Below are 26,381 nucleotides of genomic sequence, written 5' to 3'. Positions count from 1 at the left end.
GGATGACGGTCAAGCAGTGAAACCATTAAGTGCAAAAAGAGATCTTCGGCTCCGTAAAGCGTTATACGCGATTGAGCCCCAAATAAATGAACTAGATAAAAAAAAAAAGCAGTGAAACCACTAACATTGGATGAGGTTAAGAAGGTGGTGAGTGTAGACAAAGGAGGCAGAGGAAGTAAAATAGGAAACCCCGCATAAAATCCTAACAGTACACAATTGGCTAACTAAGAAGGATTTTTCGAAGTAAGTTGTTAAACCGTAGGTCACAATAAATAGCTAAATTGTATATGCAATATAATCGGTTTAAACAAATCACATTAGAATAAAAATTAGAATAGATCATACCTCTTTTAAGTTATTCGACAATTACAAACATTGCGTGCTGATCAACGTCTGATAGTGTTGCACATATTCCCCACATTGTTCATCTGAAAAAAAAAATAAATAAATAAACTACAAACAGTCCACGAATTGCACAGATCTGAACTTACGTTTCAGGAAATCCGGCGAACCTCGCACCCTTATGTTCTTAGCCTGGAAGAAGTTGTACACCGAGTGGAACACGAGCGCGTCTTTGGTTTTGAACGCCGCCTCGAGATACTTTCTGGCCGGCAGGGAATCCGCTCCTGGCATTTGCTTGGCAATCCGAAGCGCCTCCACGACCTGTCCCTTCTCCAGCAGAACCTCCAGAATGATTTCGTTGGCATTGAGACGAGCCAGCATGTCCAGTGCCATTTGCGAAATCGAGGGATGCGAGTTGGACAGCGACAGCAGGAAGCATGCCAACGGTTTCGATTCGTTCAGCGCAGAGTACTTGAGCAGGTTCTGGAGTGTGTCGAACTGCTTGTGGTTCACCAGGTCGATTACGATCTGCTTGCTCAGTTCATGGCTCGGAGCAATACCGTGACGGGATAGGGAATGCAAGTAGAGCAGTAAGATCTTACCAAGTTGTTCGGCTTCGGTGATACAGGAGAACACGGCCGTATACATGTCGGCTTGGTCGATTAGAACCCGTGGAGTGACCATATGCTTTTGGGACGCAGTCTTGCTGGAGAGAGCCATCAGGGCCATCTGACTTTGCAGCTCATTGTCCAGCACACTTTTGTACAACGAGTTCAACTTGTTGAAAACACTTTCGATAATGGGCAGCATGGTCCCGCTATAGTTGGTACTCATCATCTCTTTGAGTACGTTCAGCAGAGCAGACTTGCCATCGGTTCGTTGCAGCAGAAACTCCACCAACCGGATCCGATCGGTGATGAGGGTGCATAGCGAGTTCAGCTTCAACAGTACAGACCAAAGACAACCCAGTTTGGCATCGATGACAATGTTCGGCTGGAACAGAACCCAATGTTGTGAATCTGCAATAAAGATTGAGTGTTACTTTTCTCTTTGAGGACTCAGCAGGAGGAATACTTACAAAGATCGCAATTGACTGTCTTCCCATCAAGCGAAATGCTCGGCACTTCTAGTGCAAAAGGTTTGATTGCTTTTGCGGGTATTATCGGCTGGTGGATAACCGCTCCGGAATTGGCATCTATCTCGCCTCCCCCGAGGGCTATGTCGAACAGCATCGAGGTAGCCGTTGCCTGGTGATGCACCACCACCACATCGTCGACGATGTTCATAGCGAAGCGTCCACTCTGCCCCAGCCGAAGAATGTGCGATTTGCGTGGGGCCAAACCGGGCCCGTTCAACAGGTAGATAACCACTTCGAACTGACGGTTCTGTAGCTGCTTCAGGATCATGATGGCGTTGGTTCCGTACAGCTGAGCCAAGGTTACGTCCCGTCCGGTACAGCTCTGACCAGCACCCAGTTCCAGACGGGGGAGTTTTGTGATGGTAGATGGTTTCAACAGCACCGGCGTCAAGATCGACCCATTATTTGAGGATAGTAAAGCGAAGTTCGATGTTGGACAGAAGCTGAACCAGCTGACCGATGAGTTCAGCGACTTCACCGATTTCAGAGTTCGTTTCTCCATGTTCAGCTGGAAGATTTCTACTCCGGCATTGGAGATTAGCGCCACCTGTCGGTCATGAACCCACACAAATCCGTAGATTGTATTCTTGCCCTGGTGGATCAGCATTTCGGCCACGATAGGCTGGTTACTTGTGTTGAATGGGACGAACTCGACCGCGGTTTCGTTCCGTTGAACGGCCAGTATTTGGTTGTCCGGTGCAAACTTGATCGACCGAATGGTACCTCGGTCTTCCATGCAGAAGGAGATGTTCTGGGCATCGTATGCGCTCTTGACCACGATTCCCGTCGCACCACCGGAACGAACGGCGAATACCTTAAAAACATGTAACTGTCAATGAAATTGTTTCATTGTGAGTTATAATCCGGACGCAAATTGACCACTCGTTTTAGGTCAAAAATAGATTCAGGTATCTATTCATACCTGGAAACAAGAGATGGCTGAGAAAATATTCTTTACTAAATCAAAGTGAAGTTTTCAAACAAAACGTCTATGTGTGCAGTTTGGATTAACGGGATGAGGGAATTCCTAGAGCAACTACAGGTCTGTAACTTGAGTCTTGTACGAACAAACGGGACATCCGCGGTAGATGCTGCCATCTGCTTTTCCTTTACTGGAGATGTGACCTCTAGTCGAGTGTGTACGACTCACTAGGTCTACTTGATCGTCTGCCTCGAGTCGTTGCAGACAAAGCAGCAATCCACTTATTACGTGAATCATATAGAACCCTACAAATACTCTATTTCATTTTTCACTTGGCGCCCAGCCGCAACAGAACACTACAAATTCACAATAAGACAACGTCACAATTTAACACTTACAACACGTAGGGTGGGGCGGGGCAAGATGGGTCACCTAAGGATGGATCACCATAACTTTGTAAATACAAATCGTATTGGTTTGTATTCGTCCGCTACTCTTTATTACACTAGTTAGCTATGCTAAAAGTCGATAAAAAGTTCATTAAATACAAAATATGACGATAAACAAGCAATTTTAAAAAGTGATCGATTTTGCACCGTGAAAAAAGTGCGGGGCAAGATGGGTCACCTCTTAAGTAATTCACATTTTCTCAACGAAAAACGTCAAAATATATTATTTGTTCCGCATTCGTATATGCTCCATATCCATACTGAGTAAACAAGAGCTACTAGTAAACATTTTATAAATTTATTTGGAATATAAAAAACTTTACGATTGGAGTGGTTCTAAGGCGACTTGAAAATCGATGTTTTCACTAAAAAGTTATCATAATTTTATGTTATAATTTTGAGCGTTCATTCCGCTTGATTGAAGTTATTTATGAGATAGTCTTGTAATAAAAAATAATTATCTTTTGAGTGCTCCAAAAATACGTTCAAAATTAAAGGTGACCCATCTTGCCCCGCGGCCGTTTATATGGGGATTATATGGAATGTATCGCATAAGAAAAATGGCTAAAAACCATTTTATTTTTTAATTCCAATGAGAGTGAATAATTTTTCAATCAATGCTTCAAACTTTTGTATATTCATGCTGGTCATCTAACAAAATTATTAACATAATCAAAACATAAGTAATGCGCCCGAAAATGGCACTGACCCATCTTGCCCCGCGACCCATCTTGCCCCGCCCCACCCTATCATAAATACAGGGGATAGACAAAATGATCGGGACAGGTAAAATTTTAACTTTTCACAAAATGTTCAACTAGCTGTAACTTTTCGAAAAGTGCATCAAATATTCTCAAATTTTTACTGTAGGTTCATCAACTAGTTGTGTATCAGTGGTCCAAATTTGGGAAAGATCGGACCATTTTCCACGAAGTTATAATTATTCTTGGAAAAGGTTAAATTAGCTATTTAACCTTGTTGTAGCTAGTTGAGCTATTCAATGAACCGAATGCAATGAAATTTTGACCATTTATGACTTATATAATGATCTATGAAAAACCGTTGACTTATCTTAAAATTCTTAACACGGAAGAAAATTGAAACAATTAGATTATTTTTCTAATAAAACACCAAATTATCCAAAACTTCAACATCCCTCCCCTGGATATTCGATCTTGACGCGATGGGAGGGCTTAACCCATTAGCACTTTAGCGCCAGTTCATTCACCACCGCTTGGATTTTGAGCTAGATATATCTAGTTTACGAGTTGAGCGCAAGTGAAGGAATCGCCGTAAGTGCTAATGGGAACCAAAGGAGTATCCGTCGTGCATTTATCACAAGTCAAAAACAAATTATAATTCAGCCTAACCTAATCTTTGCATTCTTTGAATTTTCTCAAATATAACAATAATTGTTAAATTTAACGTAACGCAAGAGTGAGTAGATGAGGTCTCTGCGTTACACTCATCATTCGTTACTTGAATTCGTTAGTACACAGGACAGGGACGCTAGGATAAGATGACTTACAGCCTTACAGATTAGGTTCATTACAATTAGAAAATTATGGACTGATTAGGTAAAGATAAAACTGTTGATTATAGGATTTATATTTGTATTTCTTATTTTTATGGGTTTTGTGAATTTATAAAAGTTGACAAATAATCATTATCATTTTTATTTTTGACAAAAATCAGTTGACTGAACTTTTTGTTTTTCTATCTTAGACAGTATTATTTCACTGATCAAAAAAAGCAGGAATTTAGTTAGGACTTAGGACGGTTGACATTGTAAAGGGTTACGATGGATATAATATTACTTTGGACTGAGATGATCACAGATATGCAGAAGACGACTAGCGAAATTAGAAACACAATTTGATACATTATTGACTATATTTTGACAAATAGGGTTTGACAAATTTCTTTACAATATCGAATGGAAGCTCAAAAAGTGTTATCTAACACTAATATGAGAGTTATTTGGGGATGATGCTGGTGCTGTCAATGACTAACATCGGTTATTGACACTATTGGTAATCAGCTTGAAATAATTTTCAGAATGTATTATAAAATAACTGAGGATATTATCTGATTATTGTTTGGGGAAGCTGTCAGAAAAACTAGTTGCCCATATCGGCTAAAAACGCTAGCTCTGGTAGCTGTCTTCGAATAATTGTCAGAAATATCAAATCTTTTAAAATTAGCTACGACACATTTTTTTTTCTTTTTGCTCTTTGTATATTTCTTAAGAATAGTACTTTTAAGGCGTTAACATAGACATAGACACCCTTTTTTATCTCTGAATGTTGTCCAGTGACCTCGGAGATTTTCGATCATTGAAATATTGTTCAATTATCAAATCATCTTTGGAGCTTCCAGTCGATCAAAACACTAGTGCAATGGGAAAAGTTAAAAACAGTATTTTTAAAAACTACTACGACCCAATGCTAATTACTACACACTTTGCTCAAGTTGACGACATCGTCTAGTCCATCGTGAGTATTGGTCCTAGTAGGAGGAAAGTTGGGAAAGGGTCCAGGCTTTGCTATCAGCTGTCCTGCAGCTCCACCTGGTCACTCTTCAAAAAAAAAAAAAAAAAAAAAAAAAAAATTATCCAAAACTTCAACATAGTTTCAAAATTGAAGATGCAAATTATAGGTGATGTTGTGGTGGTTTTACGATTCTTAGGTGAAACTGGCAACACTGGAAACACTAGCACAATATTAAGAAAATTTCGGGTAGAAGATCAGTATATATCGTGTAGGGGAATCAATTAATTCGGGATGAAGATACTAGAAAGTAAGTGTTAAACTGAATTTAAATATGTATTAAGTTTAATTGAAATAATAATAAAATTACAGCTTTGAAGCTGATCGCCAAATAATCTGCTGTCGAAAAGTATTCATTCATTCTGAACGAGATTGCCCCAACAGGTGATTCAATTACCCTCCAATTGAAATATATATAAATGTGTTTTGAAGGAAAGTAATAACATAGCCGCCAACAAATTGAAAAAGTAATGGAATACATATTAAAAATATACCAAATTGCTAAAAAATCGTTAGAAAAATAAAATTGCTATAACTTTTGCTCTTGTTAAAAATTTCAAGTTAAGTCAAATGTTTTTCAGAGTTCATTATATAAGTCATGAATGGTCAAAATTTTATTGCAATCGGTTTATTAAATCCGGAGATGTAATAGCTTAAAGTTGGTAATTGGATAATTTTACCTTTTTCAAGAAACTTTATAACTTTGTGAAAAATGGCCCGATCTTTTCCAAATTTGGACCACTGATACACAACTAGTTGATGAACTTACAGTAAAAATTTGAGAATATTCGATACACTTTTCGAAAAGTTACAGATAGTTGAACATTTTTTGAAAAGTGAAAATTTTACCTGTCCCGATCATTTTGTCTATCCCCTGTATGATACGATACAACACAAAACATAAATTCGCCCGGTTACCCTATTTGGGTAAAAATTACCGCTCACAGTATAACGAGATTGCAAAACTGATCTTGGTCCATTAGCCATCCTGGTATTGGGTTTTGTATGGCAGTTCGCCTATTAGTTCGCAGCATCTGTCACTGCTTTTATAGCTTGTTTTTATCTAGGAAAACTAATCCTAATTTGGCCACTGATTCGAGATCTCATATAAGCCGTCTTACATTATGATGTCCCTTAAGGTGGCCCACACTTATATGAAAAACAAAAATTTCGAAAAATGCCAAGTCTTACCTCCTCAATCAGTTGTTTTTGACTCCCAGAAGCTACGTTCAAAATTTGAGCAAAATCGGTTGAGCCTAAGGGGGCGCTCAAAACGCTTGAAGTTTGTATGGGAAAACTTGGCCAAATGTATGCAGAAATTTTTAGTTTTCGAATTTTGCCGCTAGGTGGCGCTGTAAGCGTTCAATAATCAAACCCTTTGGTATTATTGTAGGTGACTATATGCCAAACAACTTTGTCGAAGATCGCAAAGTGATCCAACGTCTGTGAAAAAAGTTATACCCTAGGAAAAGTGAGGGTAAACTTTATTTTTATTTTTCCAATACATGTAAAGGAATAATATCAATAATGAAATCTCAATACTTTGCCTCACTTTGCCTAGGGTATAACTTTTTTCACAGCCGTCGGATCACTTTGCGGTCTTCGACAAAGTTCTCTGGCATATAGTCACCTACAATAATACCAAAGGGTTTGATTATTGAACGCTTACAGCGCCAACTAGCGGCAAAATTCGAAAACTTGAAATTTCTGCATACATTTGGCCAAGTTTTCCCATACAAACTTCAAGCGTTTTGAGCGCCCCCTTAGGCTCAACCGATTTTGCTCAAATTTTGAACGTAGCTTCTAGGAGTCCAAAACAACTGATTTAGGAGGTAAGACTTGGAATTTTTCGAAATTTTTGTTTTTCATATAAGTGTGGGCCACCCTAATGTCCCTGTTAGGGAACGGATTGCTTGACTTTTAAATGATCATTGCCCAAAATGGCCTGAATATAGGCAATCCAAAATTGGCTGGATATACAGGGATACATTTAATACTAGAATTATATAAAATAAGATGTTTTCGTACATTTCTTTTCTTCTCGTTTTCGGTGCTTTCCCTGTCGATTTTCCCAGTATTTTTTTCTTACGAACACGTCGGAGCCCTGCACGAATGAAACACCGAAAGAATGGTGTAGATCCGTTCGCCCGTTCCCGAGCCTATTCGTGACATACAAACACCATTCCATTTTTATTTATTTAGATTTCTACAATGATTTTTCGTTGGGGTTTCTGTTCATTTGGGGAAGGGATCATTATACTTTTTTTCTCATTTCAGAGAGCGAGTAATGGCGCTTAAGCCTAGGCATTGAAGCCAGGACACATGGAGAAATGCCTGTGCCCCATCCCAGGAGAAGAGACGGAGTGTGCATTAACCTTCTTAGCAGCACCACTCCCAACAATTTTATGTTCAAACACCAATCCCCTAAAACAAAACGGTTGGTACGGTTGTCTCCGTTTCTTCCTTCATTCAATTCAAAAAAGTTTGTCAATCATGTTATTCATAAGTGGATAACCTGAATGCCTTAAGTTTTTGAATTATCTTCGAACCAATTAGTCTGCACAGTGGCCGTTTTGATATTTGTGTCACATCATCTCTGATATGCTGCAAATATTAATGCTGACAAGAAAATATCGGAAGAAATTTTGATATTTCCAGGATGTTTTCAATACTGGCTGAGGCAAGCACTAGATTAGATTAGATTAGATTTCTTTTCTTCATAACAAAAATTTAAACAAAACAAATCCGTAACACACTAAGCACACCCTATCTTCGCGGTCCTCCAGAATATCAGGCCTCCGCCGAACAAGAATACGTTTCCAGAATTTGATTTGCGACTGGCTGCATCGCTGTCGCTGACCCATTCTGCATCCACGTAAACCGGATTTCTGGGTTGTTATCACAAGTTTGTAGTTCATGGTTGAGTTCAGGCAGCGCAGAACACGCTTAGCTTCCATCCAGTCAGCTTGGGATGGTGCAGTACGATGTACTCGTACGATTCAGTTCAGTTCAGGAATTCAATTCTTAAAATTAAACCGATACCATTAAGAAATGAAAATTTTACCTTATGTTTTGGTTTACACTTTTTCAAGAATGTACTTCGGCTAAAGAGTGGTCAATTTGCCTCCGGATTACGGTAAATATGTAAATATCTCAAGAAACTCACTCACCTGCTGTTTGGCATCGTCGAAGAAAACATTCGTCAGCTGGCTTACGGCATCGAATCGTACCGGATCCGGCGATAGCTCCAGATAGTAATGCTGAAAGTCCGACGTTCTGTCCATTGTTGATCGTCTCGCTGCCGAAATTGTCTCTGAAAATCCTAAAAAGACATACTTTTTCAAACCAGAAAATCGTCACAAACTGCGTGTTATCAAAACAAATTGCTATGTGAATCAGCCGAATCAGCGATCCAAGGGAGCCGAATGACAGTACAAAGATAGAACGAAAAACATTGAAAGTCGCGAACATTCAGATGAAGGCAAGCGAATGGGTGACAGTGGAAACGAGTGAGAAGGTGCAATGTGACGATAATCACAAAAATGAGCGCTTGCACGCTGACGTCATCATTGTCTCCTTCTCTTTCTTTCCTTCGGCGTCGGTCCATAAAGCCGTCCTTGCCCTCAAAAAAAATTTGAGGGCAATGTTTACAAATCGTATGAGAATTCGATGAGGTTATGTTTTTGATGCAAGCCTCTATACAATCAGCTGTTTGAGAGTTAATTGAAGTTATATTTTTGCACAGCATTTTTGTTTCTCGAATACATTTTGAGTTTAGTAATTTATTGTTTTTATATCGATGGCATTTATTTAATTTTGTGTTACCAAGCTGATAAGTTTCAATCATTTGTGTAGTTATAGTGAAATTCTTAAGTGCTACAAATGAATGCTATTATTGCGTTGTGCCATTTCTGTGAAACTCATGGTAAGTATCCATCGATGGTATGAGCTTCGCATTAAGTTGTATAATAGGGTCTAAGTACCAGAATCAGAATAAGAGCAATGCATTGAAGAGACCAAAAATTGGCCAACTCTTCAATTCATAATCTCACTCCTAAACTACCCCCAATCGCATAATATGCGAGTCAATCAGAATGTTATACCTACCTACGAAGTAGAGCCCCACGAAATTTACCACAATGCATATCATAAAACCCCATTGCAGGTCCCGGAGCGGTGTTCTGCACGCAAACCCTTCGCGAAACCAACATCCAGCTGCTGGACATCCACTTCGATAGCGAGAAAAAAGGATGCGCAGCCTGCAACTCCGTCGGCAACAGCATCGGTCTGGTCAGCAAGGACCCGGACAGCAATGCCCACTTCGTAAGCAGCCAAATCCCGGTCATCAACGAAACGATCGAACTGGTAAGGAAAGCTGCCTTCCGAAGTATTAGCAGCGAGGTCAGTTCCGGCGGCGAAGGGGGAGGCGGATTGGTGTTCTTCGGGGATGCCCATCGGGGCCACGTGCTGAGTCATAGCTTCCACCTGATGGATTCGGAAGCCCGTGGATTTACCAAGCTGTTTTCGATCGTGATTCTGATGAAGGACAAAATGTTTCTTCTGAACATACAACCCTTTCTGGCCGATTGCTTGAATAAAATATCTAAAGAATTGCAAGGATACGCCAAGACGGTCCATGACGAGGACCTGAAAGCACAAGGATCACAACGAGCTCAGAGAATAACCCAAGGATATGCAAGCAATCCATCCAAAACAAGGTCGCTGGTCGAATTAACTGGAAAGGAATCAATCTTTGCGTATTTGCATGCTCACTTTACCTTTGTCCTGTGGGCAGGGGCAAGATATTTAACGGAAAGTATCACTTTGGGAAGCCCATCCGTTCCAGCTTGGTTGGGGCGGGATACCGAGGAAGGCTTCACGATGGTTCAAACAGAAAAGGAAGGTTACCTAATGAGACGCATGGGCTACGGCAAGACTGAGGATGAGAGCGATCGTATCGATGAACGATCAAAGGCCAAATACTCGCTGAAAGCTTTCCGACAGATACTGAATTCGGACTTTTCCTCAGTGTGCTTCTGCGTCATCACGGGAATCCAGATAGTGATCCGGGGACCGTACGTGAAAGGGGCTTGCTTGGCGAGGAATCTGAGAAAGATGCTACCGGAACCGTTGCACAAACTGGTCCGAACACAGGCGGAATCCTACAAGGCTGCCAACGAATGCAGAATCATTAATCTGAGCCAAGATGCTGTGGCTCCGAATCCATCGGCTGGGATCATGAGAATCGATCTGCTGGATGACCGGGAAACCGTAGCCGTTTGCGTCTGGGATGGCGATTTACCCAAAAAACGTAAGTTTATATCCTACACACCAAATTTTTTGAAACGCTTCCAGCACAAAAAAAAATCAGCAAAATAAATTGCTGAATTTTAGCAATTTTTTTGCTGAATTTCAGCACAACGTTGCTGATCAACTGTCAAAATTGCTGGATGATTCAGCAAGTTGAAAAATAATTGCTGATATTCAGTAAATTCGCATTGCTGAATGAAATCAGCACAAAAAAAATCAGCAAAGTTTGCTGAATACCAGTAAACAAAATTTGGTGTGTATAGTAGAATGCTAGAATGTAGTGTCGGGCAAAGCAATAAGACCACCAGTCAGTGAATCAAAATAGAGATAAGTGACATTTCAACACACGAACACTAGCGCAAATTTTTCCTCACACAAAAGTGCACGCCGATTGAAAGGCTATTCAGATTGCATATGCAAATATTACCCAATCGAATTGGGTAAAACGGGTAAATAATGATAAAACTAACGTCCGGGGTAAGAGTGCAAATATTTTCCTCGCAGTTTCACAACTACATCTACAAAAAAGGCACGCATACATTTGAACGTGATTACCACTATTCAACCATCGTGCAACAATAATGACAATGTCGCAACCTGTATTTGTTGTGACAATCCACCCAATGCGACATAAGTTTATCCCAACTTGAAAATAATAGGATAAACATCGTACACCACGAGTTTAGAGATTTTCAAGCCTTGCATTGCGATTTTTGAACGGTAACTTCGAGTCGGCAAACTCTGCAACTCTGCTGAAGATCTATCATCAAACAGTTTCGGACTTTAGGTTAGTAATAATTGATTGTTCACGAGTTGAAAAGTACGCAACAAATTCAGCTTCCGATTTGTCTGCAACAAAAAAAAAAATCGAGATTATGTCATTATGTATCTGTTACGAGTAGGGATAAAGAGTAATCGTCGCGCCTTCTTTGTTGCTTGTTTTGTGCATCTCAAGGTTTTTATATAATGGAATATGTAAATACCTTGGTGCCTCTTGTCTGACAATTCCCTTCACTGCCACCAGTAGATTTTCATACAAAATGACTAACTTTGTGGATATGGTGCTGGGTTCATATCACCAACCTATACCATTACCCTTTCAGATGATGTTCATGTGGTCCACACGGACTGTTACGGCCGTTACCCCTCCTTGATCTTCGGTTATGGATTGACTTGCGCTCTGATTGCCTCACCAACTGCTGAAAAATTAAAATAAAGAAAAGAGGGATCTCCACTAAAATTTCTCTTCTCTTATCGCAGAATTTTTGTTAGAGTTTCTCTCCGGATTCCTGCTCAAATTTTTCTGCAATTCTTTCCACTGTTACTCTTAAGCAGCCTTGTAAACATTCGACATTTTTCACTACCTTCATTTCGTTGCCACAGTCGAGTGGCAGCTTGCTTTGCTACATTCATGCGCTACCGTTACCTCTTACACACAACACGAGCGGTAAAACGAAGTTCAATAAACATAAGAAAGCGTCGAATCATTGTCGTCTGACACGATGACATTTGTCTAATTCTAGCTTTTCGCATATATTTTCAGCCAATCCCGATTATGAATGTTAGTATTAGTTTATTCTTGCATGTTGCATTGATTACGACACACTTTTGGCCAACACAGCTCTTATTATGGAAGAAGATAGGAATAACAAAAACAGAACCGTCTCCCGAAGACGCTATCGTGGTGAAGCGCATTCGTTTGACTTTTTGTTTCATACAGTAGTTTGATTGCTTGTGTGGCGAATGTCGGAAACAAAGGAGGCCGAATATCGACGAAAACGTTCAAATGACTGTAATCTCTAACAAGACTGCTCTTAAGACTTTCCCAGTAGATCTTCCAGGGATTTCTTACAGCGTTGGTACAGGAGTTATTCTTGAAATTTCTACAAGAGCTCCTCCAAGGGATTTAAAGAGTTTTCACTAATTTCCTGCAGGAATTTCTTCCGAAGTTTCTTCTGTAGGTACTTTCTTCAGGAACTTTCCGATGGTTTGCTTCATGAGTTTCTTCTTGGGGTTCTACAAAAGTTTCAGCAGAGATATTTCCTAAAAGCTCTTGCGGGATTTCTTTTGTAGTTTCACCTGGGATTTCTCTCGGAGTTTCTGCCGGGACTTTTCTCAGAAGAGACCTTCCGGTGTCGATCCTGAGATGTCTCTCAGAGTTTTGCTGAATTTACCCTGGACTTTATCATACCTAAGATTTATTCTGGAGTGACGTCTGGGATTTGTACAGGAGCTACTGCTTGTGTTTCTCATGGAGTTCTTCTCGCGATTTCTCTAACAATGATCCACCTGAGATTATTTTTTTTACAGATTTTCTCAGTATTATTCATAGAGCGCTTCTCGGAATCCCTACCAGACATTTTCTCGTGACTCTGCAGTTGCTGAGTTGCTCCGAGTTCTTGCAAGAGTTTTTCAAGGAGTTTCTTCTCAGAATGTCTTCTGGGATAAATTACGAGATTTTGTGTCAGAAATAACAGAAGCAATTCCGGGTAATACTTGCGGAAAACTCCGCAAAGACCTTTTGGAGAAATGTCGAGAGGAACTTCGAAAGAAATAATGCGAGAAACTGGGACTGGGACTCGAAAAAAAAAGTTCTAAACCCAGGAATAATAAAATAAAATTAAGAAGGAACTCTGACAACCACTAAGACAAATCCCGGGTGGAACCTAGGGGCGGAATCCCGCGAGAAAATTCAATGGAAATATCGGAAAGTTCTCAGGAACAAATCCATGGAAGAACTTCTGCAAAAATCCTAAGAGAAGCTATTGAGAAGGACTTCGGTAAAATTTTCGAAGGATCTCCTAGAGGAATTCAACGAAAAGCTTTGGAGACCCGTGAATAACTCTCTGCTGAAATGCTGGGAGGAACCTTAGTGGAAATCCTAGTAACAGCTATCAGAAATCCCGACATGTTTTGTCGAAACATTTTTGGATAGATTTATTTATGGAAGCATGTAAAAACTTCTAGATACATGTGGGAAAATCGGAGAAAGCCTGAAAAAAAACAAAACATTTGATAATTTCAAGGAAAAACTCGCGGTAATAATTCTGCGAGAAACTGGGCAAGAAAAGTCGGATTGCGGTAGAAATCTAAGGAGGGATTCCATGATAGAATTTCGAAATCTCAACGATACTACATCATCCACCAGCACAAAGAACAGACATCCAAGTTCAGTTTTGAAGCTGTGTTAAGAATTTAATGGTCATATGGTGTGCTTGGACTTCTGAATGTTTTTCTTCCTGATTTTTCAGTGTTGGGATGTCATTGTACACTGTACACGAAAATATTAAATCGATTTTTTGCAGATAATCCAAAAGAACTCTGGATAAAATCTAGGAATATTCCCCAAACGATTTTAGTATTTTATTCGAAAGAGTTTTGTAGAAAGTTCTTGGAAGAATTTAGCGATTTGATGGAATCCCTTGGGGTTTGCAGTGTTGACACTTCGACGACATGGATTGCACGTAGAACATAGAAGCGATAATACGTTACGTGAACTACTCTGCAATCTAAAGGATAGGTCCCTCCAGATGAGCACTCAGGGATTTATTAGATCCCATGCGGAGACTGCTCCGCCAGGTCAAACGCGGCGGAAGATAAAAACGAGAATAACAGAACACAAGAATGCTGTAGACGCCATACAGGCCCATACCTCAAACACCAACTACAACATAAATTGGGAAGAAGCGAAACATTTGAGTGCGTGGGAGTCCATGATCATCACAAACAGCAAAGAGCCATTGATGAATGAGGATGACCCCCCAATCGTATCGTGCCTTTTCGGCCTAACCGACCTGACAATACAGTAGGTAGCATCTCTTCATTTTTGGACGTGTACGAACACGAACAACGTACGAAAATCAACGCAGTCAGTCGAACATTGTCCTGTAGATGCGCTACCCAGAAATGGACGGAAACCGGTATACTGGTGATGTCCATAAATCGCAGAGCTCAGAGCGTCCTGCCTTAAAAGCTAGGAGGAGGATGCAAAGAGCTCGTACCGATGAGAGTAGAGCAGAAAGGGGTATGTGAGGCCTACAGGGCGGCTAAACTGGCACTGAACAAAGAGATTAAGACACAAAAACGAGCGTGCTTCGAAAATCTCTGCCAGGCAGCCAACACGACACCCTGGGGCGATGCCTACAGAGTAGTCATGGCCAAAACGAAAGGAGCGTCAGCGGCCCCGGAACGCTCACCCCAGATGCTGCAGAGGATCGTGGATACGCTGTTCCCGCAGACCATGGGCTGCCAAGCGCTCATTGAAGCAACTCGGAGTCATGATCGATGATAAGCTGAACTTTGGCAGCCGCGTGAAATATGCTTGCAAGAGGTCAAGCATGGCGATTATGACACTATCGAAGATAATGTCAAATAGTTCGGCAATATACATGGTCGAGCGTGGTTAAGCGAAACGTAGAGCGGCTCGAAAGTACGCACAGGTTGACGGGCCTTAGTGTCATCAGCGCATACCGTACGGTGTTAAAGGACACGGTATGCATGCTGGCGGGTATGATGCCCAATGCCCATAGCACTTGTGGTGTCAGAGGACGAGGAGTGCTTCGCAAGACGCGGCACAAGAGGCGCGAGACGGATTGCCAGAACATCGTCGATGTTGAAATGGCAGAAGGATTGGCCATCCTCCAACAAGAGTAGATGGACACACAGGCTCATACGGAACGTGTTCAAGTGGACGAGCAGGGCCCATGGCGAGGTGAATTTTCATTTGGCACAATATCTGTCAGGCCATGGGTGCTTTAGGTGGTATCTGCATAGATTCGGACATACAGGCTCTCCTACGTTGCCCACGCTTCGTGGAGCAAAGGTCGAGTATGCAAGAAGTATGCGGTAGAGATATCACTCCCGACAACATTGTTGAAAGGATGTGTACGGGGGAGGACAAGTGGGATGCAGTTTCTTCCACGGTATCTCGAATCGTCCTTGAACTACAGAGAAAGTGGCGAGCCGAACAACAGCTAGTTGAGTTGGTTCCCCCTCCCCATCCAGGAGCTTGAGCCCAACGGGTATTCTATGTACTAGCCAGGGCCCGAGCCTCCGGGGAATAAAGAACAAAAGGCGGTAGCAGGTGGAACGCTTACCATTAGACTATTAGAGTGTACTCATTGTACGAAGTCATCCCTAACGGGCGTACCGCGAAGGTAAGGCACAGAGAGAAAGATATTTAAGTGTCGACCCCACATAACCTGAGGACCCGCACCTCTCGGGTATCTGTAGAAGCAGATTTCCTCTTTCTATAAAAAAATGGGCTAGATCACGCCCTAAATCAGGCGACGTAAAGATAATTTCAATCTTTTCTTGATGATTGCAAGAACGATAAGTGCTATGTCTTGACTGGATGATCCTTCCTTGTTTTCCAGTTGGGATTCATCCTCTAAATTTGTTCGCAGTTTTCCTACAGGTTTGTCGGAGTTTTTTGCTCGCATAAATTGTTTTTGTTTTCGTGTTCTTCTGGGGTTTCTGATAGTTATTCCTGGGATTTCTACCAGAGCTTCTCCCAGAATTTCTGCAAGAGTTGTTTCAGGGGTTCTCTACTGAATTTCTTCCAGAGGTTTTACCGATATGCTTCCAAAATTTATCCTGAAGTTTCTTCCAAAACTTATCCAGACAATAACGTCTTAGTGATAATAATGACTTAGTGATTCTTGGGATTTGGGAGTTTCTTGCAGAAGTTCTTTCAGGGATGTCTTCTATATTTTTTAAATATTTCTCTCGGGATTTCACACGTAGTTTCTTCCGGAATTTCCATTTTATCTCCACATACATATTGGTAAATGTCATCGACTACCTTCGAAAGATGCCAATTGATATTCATCATGAATAACAATTGATATTTTTCGAAGATAGTCAATGACATTGACCCTTAATGTTAAAGTGAGTCTGGTTTTCCGTGACTTCCTTGTAGAACTGGTCAAGCCGCACAAGTTTTCCATATAACATATTTTCAGGTTCAGCTTCTGAAATGAGCTGTAGGTGATGTTGGAATGACATGCTCAGCACTGACCATAAATACTACTAAGAATTTTAAACTATGTATATTTTCAAAGGTTGGTATTATGTTTGTATGGAGACCAGTGCGAAGAATCAGAAGTTTAACTGTGACTAGTATTCCGTTTCCTTGACCTAAATAGAAGTACCTAATGGGGCGTAGATCGAAACAAATTTCTTAGTTTATCTCGATGCGACGAAAATTCCGGCAAGGCATCACTCAAGAAAAGAGCAAACTCTGCTTTGACTCCAGTACGGAGCCGAGAATACACGTCAAATCAAATGGACCTGGGGAAGTGGAACCATATCGGCAGGGGTCCTATTTTGGGCACTTTTCTGTTATAACTCAGCCAATTCTGAACCAATTGACACAATATTTGGAACGCGATGAGATATGTATAGTATCTAACCGTGTACAATATTTCAAGTCAATTGGTTTGGAATTGACTGAGTTATAGCAAAGAGTGCCCAAAATACCGGCCGCTGCCCAAGTGGTTCACTACCCTGTACAAAATTTCTTAACGTTCCCGGTCAAGGAAAAAAAATGCAATGACCTCAGATAACTTTAGCATTTTACGTGCATACCTAGCATAAAGAACTAGTTTGCTCTCCCAGAATTCTACTTTAATACCCCTTTATTACATAAACAATAGAAATTTGTATAGAGTGAGGGAGTAGGGCAGTGGCAATATTAGTTCTTTTCGTTTATGGTTTTTACCTTTGTGACGTTAATAAAAGCCACAACCTATCAGAACAGCTCACTTTCCAATACCACAAAAAATCGTTCAATAATACTTCACCTGTTTCTCTCGCTTTCAGTACCAACGCTGCATCAAAAAATCATCAACGCTGTAGACGAAAAACTCTTCACGGATTTGGTTCTGGACAAACATCTCCGAGCATTGATTGAGGAATGGAAAAAGTAAGTCGCTTCTTGAATCCGTCAGACACCGACAACTTCACTCCCACTAATATGGCTTTCTTTCACCTGTAACACTTCCAGCAAAGTGGTCTGCATCCGGAAGATGAGCTCCAACCAGGACGTGGCCAAGATGAAGAAAATCCTGGGCATCCAGCAGCACGACCAGGTGCTGCTCAACTACTGGCTCAGTCACTTATGACGCACTTGTTCCGATTTCATGGAATATTTTTTCGTATATTTTCACTTAAATACACAAAACAATAGCAGGAAAGATGTTGTTTCCTTGAGAACTGACGATTGTGAAACTCCTTTTCCATCTCCTCTTAGTTCTTGAAACCACAGCTGCTGCGGCGACCACGAGCCTTCTCGTATTTGCGTCCCTTCGACTGAACATAGGGCCGGGTGTTGGAGTGTGGCACACCAGGGGCACGTCCGAAGTGGGTGAATGCTTCGCGAGCGGTACGTTCTCCTTGCATCAGGACGGTGTTCTTTCCGGTTGGGGCAACCAGCGCCAACTGATCGAAGGTGTAGATCTTACCTCCCCACTTGAGAATACGCTCACGGGCCTTCTCCGTCACACGCAGGGCACAAACGTTCATCTTCGGGCAGTACAACTTGCGGTCATCGTTGGTAACGGTGCCAACAACAACGGCGATGGTGTTCTCATCCTTGCCGCGCAGCTTCATCAACTTTGCCACTCGGGACAGCGAAATTGGTGGCTGATTAGTTCTGCTCATAAACAGACGACGCAGAATAATTTTGTTGAACTTCTTGTGCGTTCTGCGGTACAGGAAGCGGTAGAGCTAGAAAGTAAAACAAAAAGAAATACATCAGTACCAACGCTGTTTACCTTCGCATCGTAACTTCCTGTCAGAGGGCTAGCATGTAGCCATAACCTCCGCCACAGACTCACGTAAACAATGCACTATTATCGATCGAAATCTGGCAACTTACCTTGACCAGCAGCCGCAGGTACACGTCCAACGACTTGGGCTTGGTACGGCGAACCTTACGGTCCCACTTGTGATTGATATCAATACCCTAGCGGAAGAAAAACACCAAAATAATCATCCATTAGCGAAATGATCAACATTTTTCCGGGGCTCGAGTGACGAGCGACGGTGGTGACAAGTGGAGAAACCGACGAAGCCGGAGCCACATGCAATCGACACTTTGAAGCGTAAATTTTACACTTTTTCCTCAAAATATCACTGTTTTCACTTATTCTCCACTTGCGCCGCCACTGCCTCGGTCGTTTCATCAGCTCGAAACAAAAACTTCGCGTATTTTTACCATATTTCTAGCTAAAAATCACAGCGAACAAATTTGCAAACAGAACGACTCTTACCATCTTCAAGACCGGAAAAAGAAAGAACCAGAGCTACCAACCGAAACTTTGACGAAGCTGTCAAAGGTGACGGGTGACGTTCCGCGCACGAGAACAATGCCCACCAAAATATGACAGAGCGGGCTTGACTGTGGCGGGCGTTGATAGAATCGGCGGGATGAATGAAGGGGCAGGGCACGTTTAGAATAGGGTCCTAAAGCCCTATCTATAGATTTTTGATTTAAATCACTAATATAATCCAAAAGTATTCATATTTACTCATATTTTGATGTTTTCATTGGCCGTGGTTGAAAATATATAATTTTTAAATTTTAGATGGTTTGTCCCACCCCTTGCTTATAACACATACTTTAAGCACAGACAAACAGACGTAACACCTTGAACACTTTTCATGGAAATCCATCGCCCAGTTCACACTACCATCACCTGGTGGAAAAGTTGCACAAAACACTGTGTTGTGCAATATCGTCAACAGAAGGCGCTAGTGTGAAACGTCAAACGCATAGAAAAACGATGCGTGCCCCTCTGGTTGTGAAAGCCACAACTATGTAAATTTAAAATGATCGTTAAAAGCGTGGTCGATGGAAATTTCGCAAGTGTTACGTCTGTTTGTCTGTGCTTTAAGTGATGTTTTTTCACCGTGTACGTCAGATAAGAACATTTTTAAATACCCAGTGCGAATAATGTCGAGTTCTATCACGTCAAGGTTGACCTCAAATGTCAAACTAGAACCATAGACTAATTTCAAGACCTCGATGTACCAAAGAACACCATTCAATTTTCTGTGTCCAGTCCGGTACCCAATAAATATTCATTACTGTTGGATCAGTTCGAGTCATAAACGCCGGACACACTGATTTTTGAGAGCTTTATTTGATTTGCTTCAAACCTGGAATTAGATAGCGTTGTTACAAAGTGGTTGTTTTTAAACATAAAGTTCGCTTACAATTCAGTGACCCGATTATTCGCGGGGCGTTTTTAGTGGCGATCCAACTAACCTAACCTTAATTCCCCTGCCAAGCAGAAATAGAAGATTACAAAATAAAACTAACATTGTCTTCTAGAAACTCACTGTTGGAATGTTTATCGGTAATATCAACGTCTACACCGAAAAAAATTCAAACTTAAAGATTATGTAGTTGCCAACCTTATAATTCATAAGACTCCCGAAGTATTATTTTTATGTGTGTGGCTATAAACAATATGTCGAGCATTTTAAACTGTATGCGTTGGTCAATAAGAAGTATGTGCGTCTATATATCGTTTATATTTGCGCAAACATAACAATTATAACGAATTTCGTTATAGTTAAAAATTATAGAAGTTCACACATAATTATAATGTTTGGTTAGATTCGGTTTAGACACGGTTTCTAACCAAGTTTGCAACGGCTGAAAATTCTGCAAACGCCATCACAGCCAGAGTCGAAGGTAAAGTTAATTTCTGATTAATTGTATGCCAACATAATGAACATTTTCTATTATTTTCAGGATATCATCATGCGGAGGCCGGCCAGCTTGCAGTAGCTTCGGAGGATAAGCTGGGGACAACCATCAAAGCGGTACTGGATAACAAGAGTTCGGATAAGAGCAAGGGGAATGACATATCCTTTTCTAACCGGAATATCCGCATTTATCCGTTTCTAACCGTCGCTAACCGCGTCTAACCGCTGCTCACTTAGCAGCTCGCTTAGCAACGGTTAGCGACGGTTAGAAACGGATAAATGCGGATATTCCGGTTAGAAAAGGATATGTCATTCCCCTTGGATAAGAGTGGAATCCGGAGGAAGCACCACCAGTCCGGAGATCAGCGAGTTATGGGATTTTAGCAGCGTTATCTCCTCCGGAACCGCCGTCGGCTGCCTACTCCATCGTGGACACTTGTCCTTTAATTCTCGGTTAAAGGACAAAAGAGACGGCGAGATGAGAAGTTCATTACCATCGTACCCACTTCGACGACAGGTGTACCTCATTGCGAACTGTCCCAGTGTCCGGACATTGTTTTCCCTGAAGATATTTATCAGGTAATTAAAGGTAATTGCTGTTGGTGCCACTGTTATTTCTCAAATAGTTTTCATATTTTTGATTTTCAGAATCATATCCCTAGAATGGGGCAGCCGTCAAGGATCAAGGAACAGAACAAACTTAGTGGGAAACAGCATCCCCTGGAACGACGGTGGTAAAGAAACAACATCCCCTCCTTCCTTGCTTCTTTCCGTGGCTGGAACCTAGGCCGGAATGACACGACCAGCAGCGGGAAAAGGAAAAATGGCAACTATTATAATTATATCTAGTTTGTATTGATTTTCACTTGTTTCAATAAACGATTAATAATATTCTGATAAAATTGTTTGTTTTTGTGTGTTTATGGCCCGAATAATGATTTGTATGTAAAATTCATACATAATTTTTATATACCGCTCATGCATAAATGTCATAAACCTCAAACATAAATTTTATTCATCACGCTAATAAATTTCATTTGGTTTCATGCATAAATTTCATGTGTAAGAAAATTAATAAAATTTATGTTTCCGAACATACTTTTTAAAGGTGATGTCAAATTGCAAAAAATTATGTAGTTTCACACATAATAGTTATACGGAAAATATCCTCAGTGTAGTATTATAGGTATAAAATCAAATTCTTAGGAAAACAATTACTTTTAGGAACAAATTTTAGAAATAAATCTGCCGAAATCAGCGTTGTTTTGTTTTCTGTGCACTTTTCGATCTGATGTCTACTCTGTCCGTGTTGCCGGTTTTACGGCCACGGCAACAATTACCGTTTAACGAAAGCGAAATTTCGCCTTTAATTTTAGGACCCTATTGCATCGAAAAAGAGTTTTGTCGGATCTCCGCCACAGACTAAGTCCATAGTCCTGTTCAACGACGAAGGTTGAACTTGCTCGAAGTTGCTGCATCTTGCTCTTACCCATTTGTTGACAAATAGGTAAGAGAAAGATGCAGCAACTTCGAGCAAGTTCAACCTGCGTCGTTGAACGGGACTCATGTAAACAAGCTCACTGAACTGTCAGTGCACGGCTTCGTGACGTCATCTTGCAGTATCCACTTAGGTGCCGGCCAGAGTGGACGCGTCACGCGGCGCGGCGCGGTGCAATGCGGCATTTGACAGGTCGCGCGTCGACGCGCGGCAGAACTCCGTTCATTGGAATACAAGGAAAACAATCATAACATGCCAGAGTGCGCGCGGAACGATGCGAAGCGGAAAGCGTTTAGCCGCGCGACGCACGACAAAACAGTGCATGCACTGTTTTTGATGCGGAATTCACGCGGTTCGCGCGGAGAATTTTGTATTTTTGTGTGGATTTCGTCCGTTTTTACCAAACCATGACGTTAATTTTACGAAATTGTTTTTCAAATGTATTCAAATGTGAATATAAAAAATATTTACATAAATAATACCACATGTTTATTATACGGTGGCGTCTCGTAACCTCACTTTTCACCTATTATGCGAAACAAAATCAGTAATTTCTTCAAATTTATGACTAAAGACTTAACGGAAATAATCGTAATCTCTGTCATTCTACACCCATTACAAGCAGAGCTTTCACATTAGGCCTACCCATGTTTCATGCACAAAAAGAATTGATACCCTCTCGTTTATTTTACTATCTCAAAGTATTCTACTAGGGTGTAAGCTTAAAAAATAGTTTCAAAATAAAAATACACTATTTTTGAGTTAACAAACTTGTTCCATTGCCTTGCTGTTTGAAAATAAACCAAGGGGCGTCATTTTTAACGTATACAACCCTGTGGTAACTCTGACTACAAGCTCACTTGTTCATAAAATTTCAAAATTTGTACCTGTAGGACGGGTAGATTTGAGGTTAGGGAATCACCATTGTCCCAAATGTATATCTCTTCTGAATCATCTGAAGTAAATAGCATTTGAGGGTAAATTTAGATAAATGATTTATTTTTAATTTTAGGTTGAGCACAATAATCACATATCTCTTGGAAATTTTTCATCAGATAACATGTACTCATGTGCAAAGGTGACGGAAATTATGAAAACTTTTCAGTTTACTTTACGAACAGACGCTTTGCACCGCGTTCACTCTGGCTATCAAGCCGCGTTGGAAACCGCGTCAAAAACGCGCCGCACCGCGTCGCGCCGCGTGACGCGTCCACTCTGGCCGCAGCCTAATCCGCGAGCGGTAATGGCCAGGGGACCCGCATGCGGCGAGGTAGGCCTACTGCTCATCTTTTGCGAGTGTGTTAGTGTGACTGGCAACGCGACCAGAAGCCTGGTCGAATCCTGCTTGGAAATCGGTTTGTTTTGTCGATGGGAATGGCCCGCGAAATCGCAGTGTGTTGTTTGGGTAGGCCCGCTCGATGCATGTTAGGTAGGCGTAGTTTGTTCGAGTTTGACGTGCCTGCACCCTCCCTGGTAATGGCGGCGGCGGCAAATAACCGATTCAAATTTTGACGTTTCTTGGGGATCGCAATCGGTTGGCGCCACTAAACGGTGGGGCCAGGAGTGAGGAGGAGAATGAAACTGTTTTGACCAGGGGTAGAAGCTGACTGTCAACTGGGAACAAATTGCCATTAAACAAAAGATGTTTACAAATTAGAACCAACAGTAGATGGCGCGCAGGTGGGCATGTTTGGGTAGGAGTAAAGGGTAGGATCTTCTACCCCTGGTTTTGACTTTCCCCCAAGAAACGTCAAAATCTGAAGCGGTTGGATATACCCGCCATCGCCATTACCGCTCGCGAATAAGTGGATATGAGCCTCTGTACGAATTTTCCCTGTCCTGCTCACTCCCACAGAAAATTTGAAAACAGCGCGCACAGTAAAAGTCACATTTGACTTTTACTGTGCGCGCTGTTTTCAAATTTTCTGTGGGAGTGAGCAGTACACCAGATTCGTGCAGAGGCTCATACATCCGATCTTTATGTAACAATATATTATCCTGTTTTTGTTACGTTTGAACCATTCACTTTTCCGAAATATTATTTTTCCTTGCATTTCTAATTCAGTTTTATATTTTTCCGTGCTTTGCAAGGTTGTCTCTTCAATAATGGCATAACCGAACAATGATGTGAAACGAATAAAACACGGCAGACTTCAGTGGATTGGACTATACGTCCAGTGAAACTGGAGGACAATCACCCAAAACTGAAAAAAACCCTACTGACAGAAATTGACGGACTGAAGGTTAGACCTATAATGCACTGGATAGTAGTTATGATTCTCAGAGCGCAAAGTCTTTCGTTAGGTCCACTGTATGGCTCACCTAGAAAAAAATATTCAAATTTCGTGTGTTGAAAAATACAATGTTCAACAGCGCTAAAAATGATTTTCGAACAAAAATAAATAAAATATGAAGTTACAGCTTAGAGAAGTGATTTATTCAACCTGATATCTTCCATCAACTTAAACCTTACTGATGCTCTTTAAATTTTTCTACGATATTTTCCCAGCACCTCATGTTCCTAAGAAGCTTCAGCTTGTAGTTTGGATGAGGTGTGAATACCTTGTCCACCTTTCGCAGGCTCATGGCGTCTTGTTTGCTCCGCAGCAAGCCCTCGTTAATACCCGCCAGCAAGACGGCACCGAATGCTGAAGCATCCACAACATCGGATCTCTCCACCGGTAGCCCTGTGATGTCGGCCAATGTCTGACAGATGAAGTCGTTCCGGGCGACGGATCCATCTACCTTTATTTTGCGGAAATCGTCGATTTCTTGATTCTGAATTTCCTTGTGGGCGCTGACATACAAAAGGGCAACTCGGTAGACGAGACTTTCCAGCAGCGCGCGAACCAGATGTTCTTTGCGGGTGGATTTTTTCATACCGATGAAACTGGACCCTGCGGTTATGTCACGAACACCAAATACACTGAAGGCAGGTATGTAGAAGACTCCATTGGTGTCGGGTACAGAACTTGCCAAGGTGGACGCATCGTCAGGGTTGGTGAACAGTCCGATCTTTATGCCCCAGTCAATGACGGTGGTACAATCGTTGCAAATTTTCTCCAGCACGTAGGATCGTTCTTCGTGATCGGAGATACGGTGAGTCCACATGTAGGCGACCGTCGGAACTAATCCATGCTCTGAACCCATACAAGTGGGGCCCGTAATGATGTTTACTACGGCAGAACTGTCAATTCTGATATAGAGATCGGTACGGTCGAAGGAACCGGTGCCCCAAAGCGCGGCGGAAATGTTGGACATCTGTTGATGGGTAATGAGAATAATTAAATGACTGTAAAAAAACAATTAAAAGATTTTTTTTTCGAATTTGCAGACATACCGATGTTCCTATCTTGATAGCACTTCCGAAAAGGGATGCGTGAATGTATCCAAAATCGTACGAGTTGTTCACAACTTTCGGCAGCATGTCTTTCTAAAATAATTTCAGTGAAAGTTTACACCTGTGCTGTTTAAAATCATACTTGATTGAATACCTTTATGGGATACAGCATGGGAGCCCACTGCGTCCACTCGTGTGTAAAAGGATCGTAGAATCCAGTAGCAGCACAGCTAGTCACATCGCTAATATGTTCCACTTCACGCTTTGAATCATCACCTTGCCTAAAACGATACAACAACCACGCATCGATAGTTCCAAACAGAACATTTCCTACTTCCTGATCGTGCTGAATTCCTGGGCAGTTCTCTAGCATCCATGCCAAACGCATAGTAACGTGAGAATTCGTGACTTCGAACTCCTTTTGGCTTAGATATCGTTGGTTTCGTGTAACGTAATGCAACAGACCCGAACTGGCCTTGAACGTTTTGAACATGAACTCCTCGTTGCACTCTTTCACCATTTGATCAGCACGTTGATCTTGTGCGGTGATAAAGTTGTGATACACCATTCCGTTCGATCGATTCCAGCAGGTGAACGACCCTCGATGTGCAGTCAAGGCGAGGAACGCAATCTGCTTGGCCGTCAGATTGGCCTCTGGTGAATGAACTATTGTTGAATTGATCTGGACTAAATTTTCAAAATGTCTTACCTTCCATAGCTGTTTTGATCGTATAAATAACACTGGTCCATAGTTTAGCATGATCGATTTCTATACGCCCTATTGCTGGATAGACAAACGTGATCTACGGAAGATCGTGAGAGGTTGTATTCGAATTCGTGAAAATTTGCTCTCCAAGATCATGCTTACGTGATCGCTGCCCGATCCCACGACTTCCAGACGGGATGAATCGCGAAACACTGCGTAGACATAGCACTTGACCAGCGTTGCATCTACGTTTAACGCTGCGACGTATTTCACCGCGGTTCCCATAACGATCCCTTTACAACAAATCTGCTATCTTTTCGGCACACTTGGTAAGGAAAAAAAACTAAAGCTAACCAGCTACGACGGTTGCAAGTCAACGACTGTGATGGTGCTGTAAAGCAGTTCCCATC

At 41.5% G+C, this 26,381-nt stretch overlaps 4 protein-coding genes across 5 annotated transcripts; 1 reads left to right on the top strand and 3 right to left on the bottom strand.

The window, feature by feature from the left end:
• Window positions 1–263: 263 nt before the first annotated feature.
• Window positions 264–8,935, bottom strand: LOC109408903 (regulator of MON1-CCZ1 complex). Its single transcript, XM_019682281.4, has 4 exons — window positions 8,571–8,935; window positions 1,421–2,294; window positions 492–1,361; window positions 264–428 (listed from the first exon to the last, which is right to left on the bottom strand). The coding sequence occupies exons 1-4, from the start codon at window positions 8,682–8,684 to the stop codon at window positions 367–369; spliced, it is 1,920 nt and encodes a 639-aa protein (XP_019537826.4). The 5' UTR covers window positions 8,685–8,935; the 3' UTR covers window positions 264–366.
• A 169-nt stretch (window positions 8,936–9,104) lies between these two features.
• Window positions 9,105–18,091, top strand: LOC109622517 (folliculin). The gene is made up of 4 exons (XM_020076883.3): window positions 9,105–9,325; window positions 9,566–10,711; window positions 17,533–17,635; window positions 17,717–18,091. Exons 1-4 carry the CDS (start codon window positions 9,283–9,285, stop codon window positions 17,832–17,834), a joined length of 1,410 nt encoding a protein of 469 aa, XP_019932442.3. The 5' UTR covers window positions 9,105–9,282; the 3' UTR covers window positions 17,835–18,091.
• LOC109408924 (large ribosomal subunit protein eL18) lies at window positions 17,849–19,032 on the bottom strand. 2 transcript variants are annotated; one of them, XM_019682319.4, is made up of 3 exons: window positions 18,984–19,032; window positions 18,590–18,676; window positions 17,849–18,438 (listed from the first exon to the last, which is right to left on the bottom strand). In XM_019682319.4, exons 1-3 carry the CDS (start codon window positions 18,984–18,986, stop codon window positions 17,959–17,961), a joined length of 570 nt encoding a protein of 189 aa, XP_019537864.1. In that variant the 5' UTR covers window positions 18,987–19,032; the 3' UTR covers window positions 17,849–17,958. The 2 variants fall into 2 exon arrangements, with proteins under 2 accessions (XP_019537864.1, XP_019537873.1); XM_019682328.4 differs by lacking the exon at window positions 18,984–19,032 and adding an exon at window positions 18,929–18,974.
• Window positions 19,033–24,302: 5,270 nt separating this feature from the next.
• Window positions 24,303–26,370, bottom strand: LOC109622518 (putative glycerol kinase 5). Its single transcript, XM_062854392.1, has 5 exons — window positions 26,134–26,370; window positions 25,975–26,068; window positions 25,420–25,919; window positions 25,266–25,358; window positions 24,303–25,186 (listed from the first exon to the last, which is right to left on the bottom strand). The coding sequence occupies exons 1-5, from the start codon at window positions 26,254–26,256 to the stop codon at window positions 24,395–24,397; spliced, it is 1,602 nt and encodes a 533-aa protein (XP_062710376.1). The 5' UTR covers window positions 26,257–26,370; the 3' UTR covers window positions 24,303–24,394.
• Window positions 26,371–26,381: the final 11 nt, after the last annotated feature.

This window comes from Aedes albopictus, chromosome 2 (assembly GCF_035046485.1).
Source record: "Aedes albopictus strain Foshan chromosome 2, AalbF5, whole genome shotgun sequence".
Lineage (NCBI taxonomy): Eukaryota > Metazoa > Arthropoda > Insecta > Diptera > Culicidae > Aedes > Aedes albopictus.
Note: the sequence above shows the minus strand (reverse complement) of the source record. Positions and strands in the feature narration are given on the sequence as shown.

Excerpts from the sequence above, each read along its gene's own strand:
- LOC109622518 (XM_062854392.1), bottom strand. The coding sequence starts at position 26,256 with ATGGGAACCGCGGTGAAATACGTCGCAGCGTTAAACGTAGATGCAACG. Across the intron at positions 26,069-26,133 it reads TGGGATCGGGCAGCGATCAC|ATCACGTTTGTCTATCCAGC; the intron begins GTAAGCATGATC and ends GATCTTCCGTAG. Across the intron at positions 25,359-25,419 it reads CCATGCTGTATCCCATAAAG|AAAGACATGCTGCCGAAAGT; the intron begins GTATTCAATCAA and ends AAATTATTTTAG.
- LOC109408903 (XM_019682281.4), bottom strand. The coding sequence starts at position 8,684 with ATGGACAGAACGTCGGACTTTCAGCATTACTATCTGGAGCTATCGCCG. Across the intron at positions 2,295-8,570 it reads TCGACGATGCCAAACAGCAG|GTATTCGCCGTTCGTTCCGG; the intron begins GTGAGTGAGTTT and ends CATGTTTTTAAG. Across the intron at positions 1,362-1,420 it reads GACAGTCAATTGCGATCTTT|ATTCACAACATTGGGTTCTG; the intron begins GTAAGTATTCCT and ends TCTTTATTGCAG.
- LOC109622517 (XM_020076883.3), top strand. The coding sequence starts at position 9,283 with ATGAATGCTATTATTGCGTTGTGCCATTTCTGTGAAACTCATG. Across the intron at positions 9,326-9,565 it reads CCATTTCTGTGAAACTCATG|GTCCCGGAGCGGTGTTCTGC; the intron begins GTAAGTATCCAT and ends ACCCCATTGCAG. Across the intron at positions 17,636-17,716 it reads TTGATTGAGGAATGGAAAAA|CAAAGTGGTCTGCATCCGGA; the intron begins GTAAGTCGCTTC and ends TAACACTTCCAG.
- LOC109408924 (XM_019682319.4), bottom strand. Across the intron at positions 18,439-18,589 it reads ACCTGCGGCTGCTGGTCAAG|CTCTACCGCTTCCTGTACCG; the intron begins GTAAGTTGCCAG and ends TTTACTTTCTAG.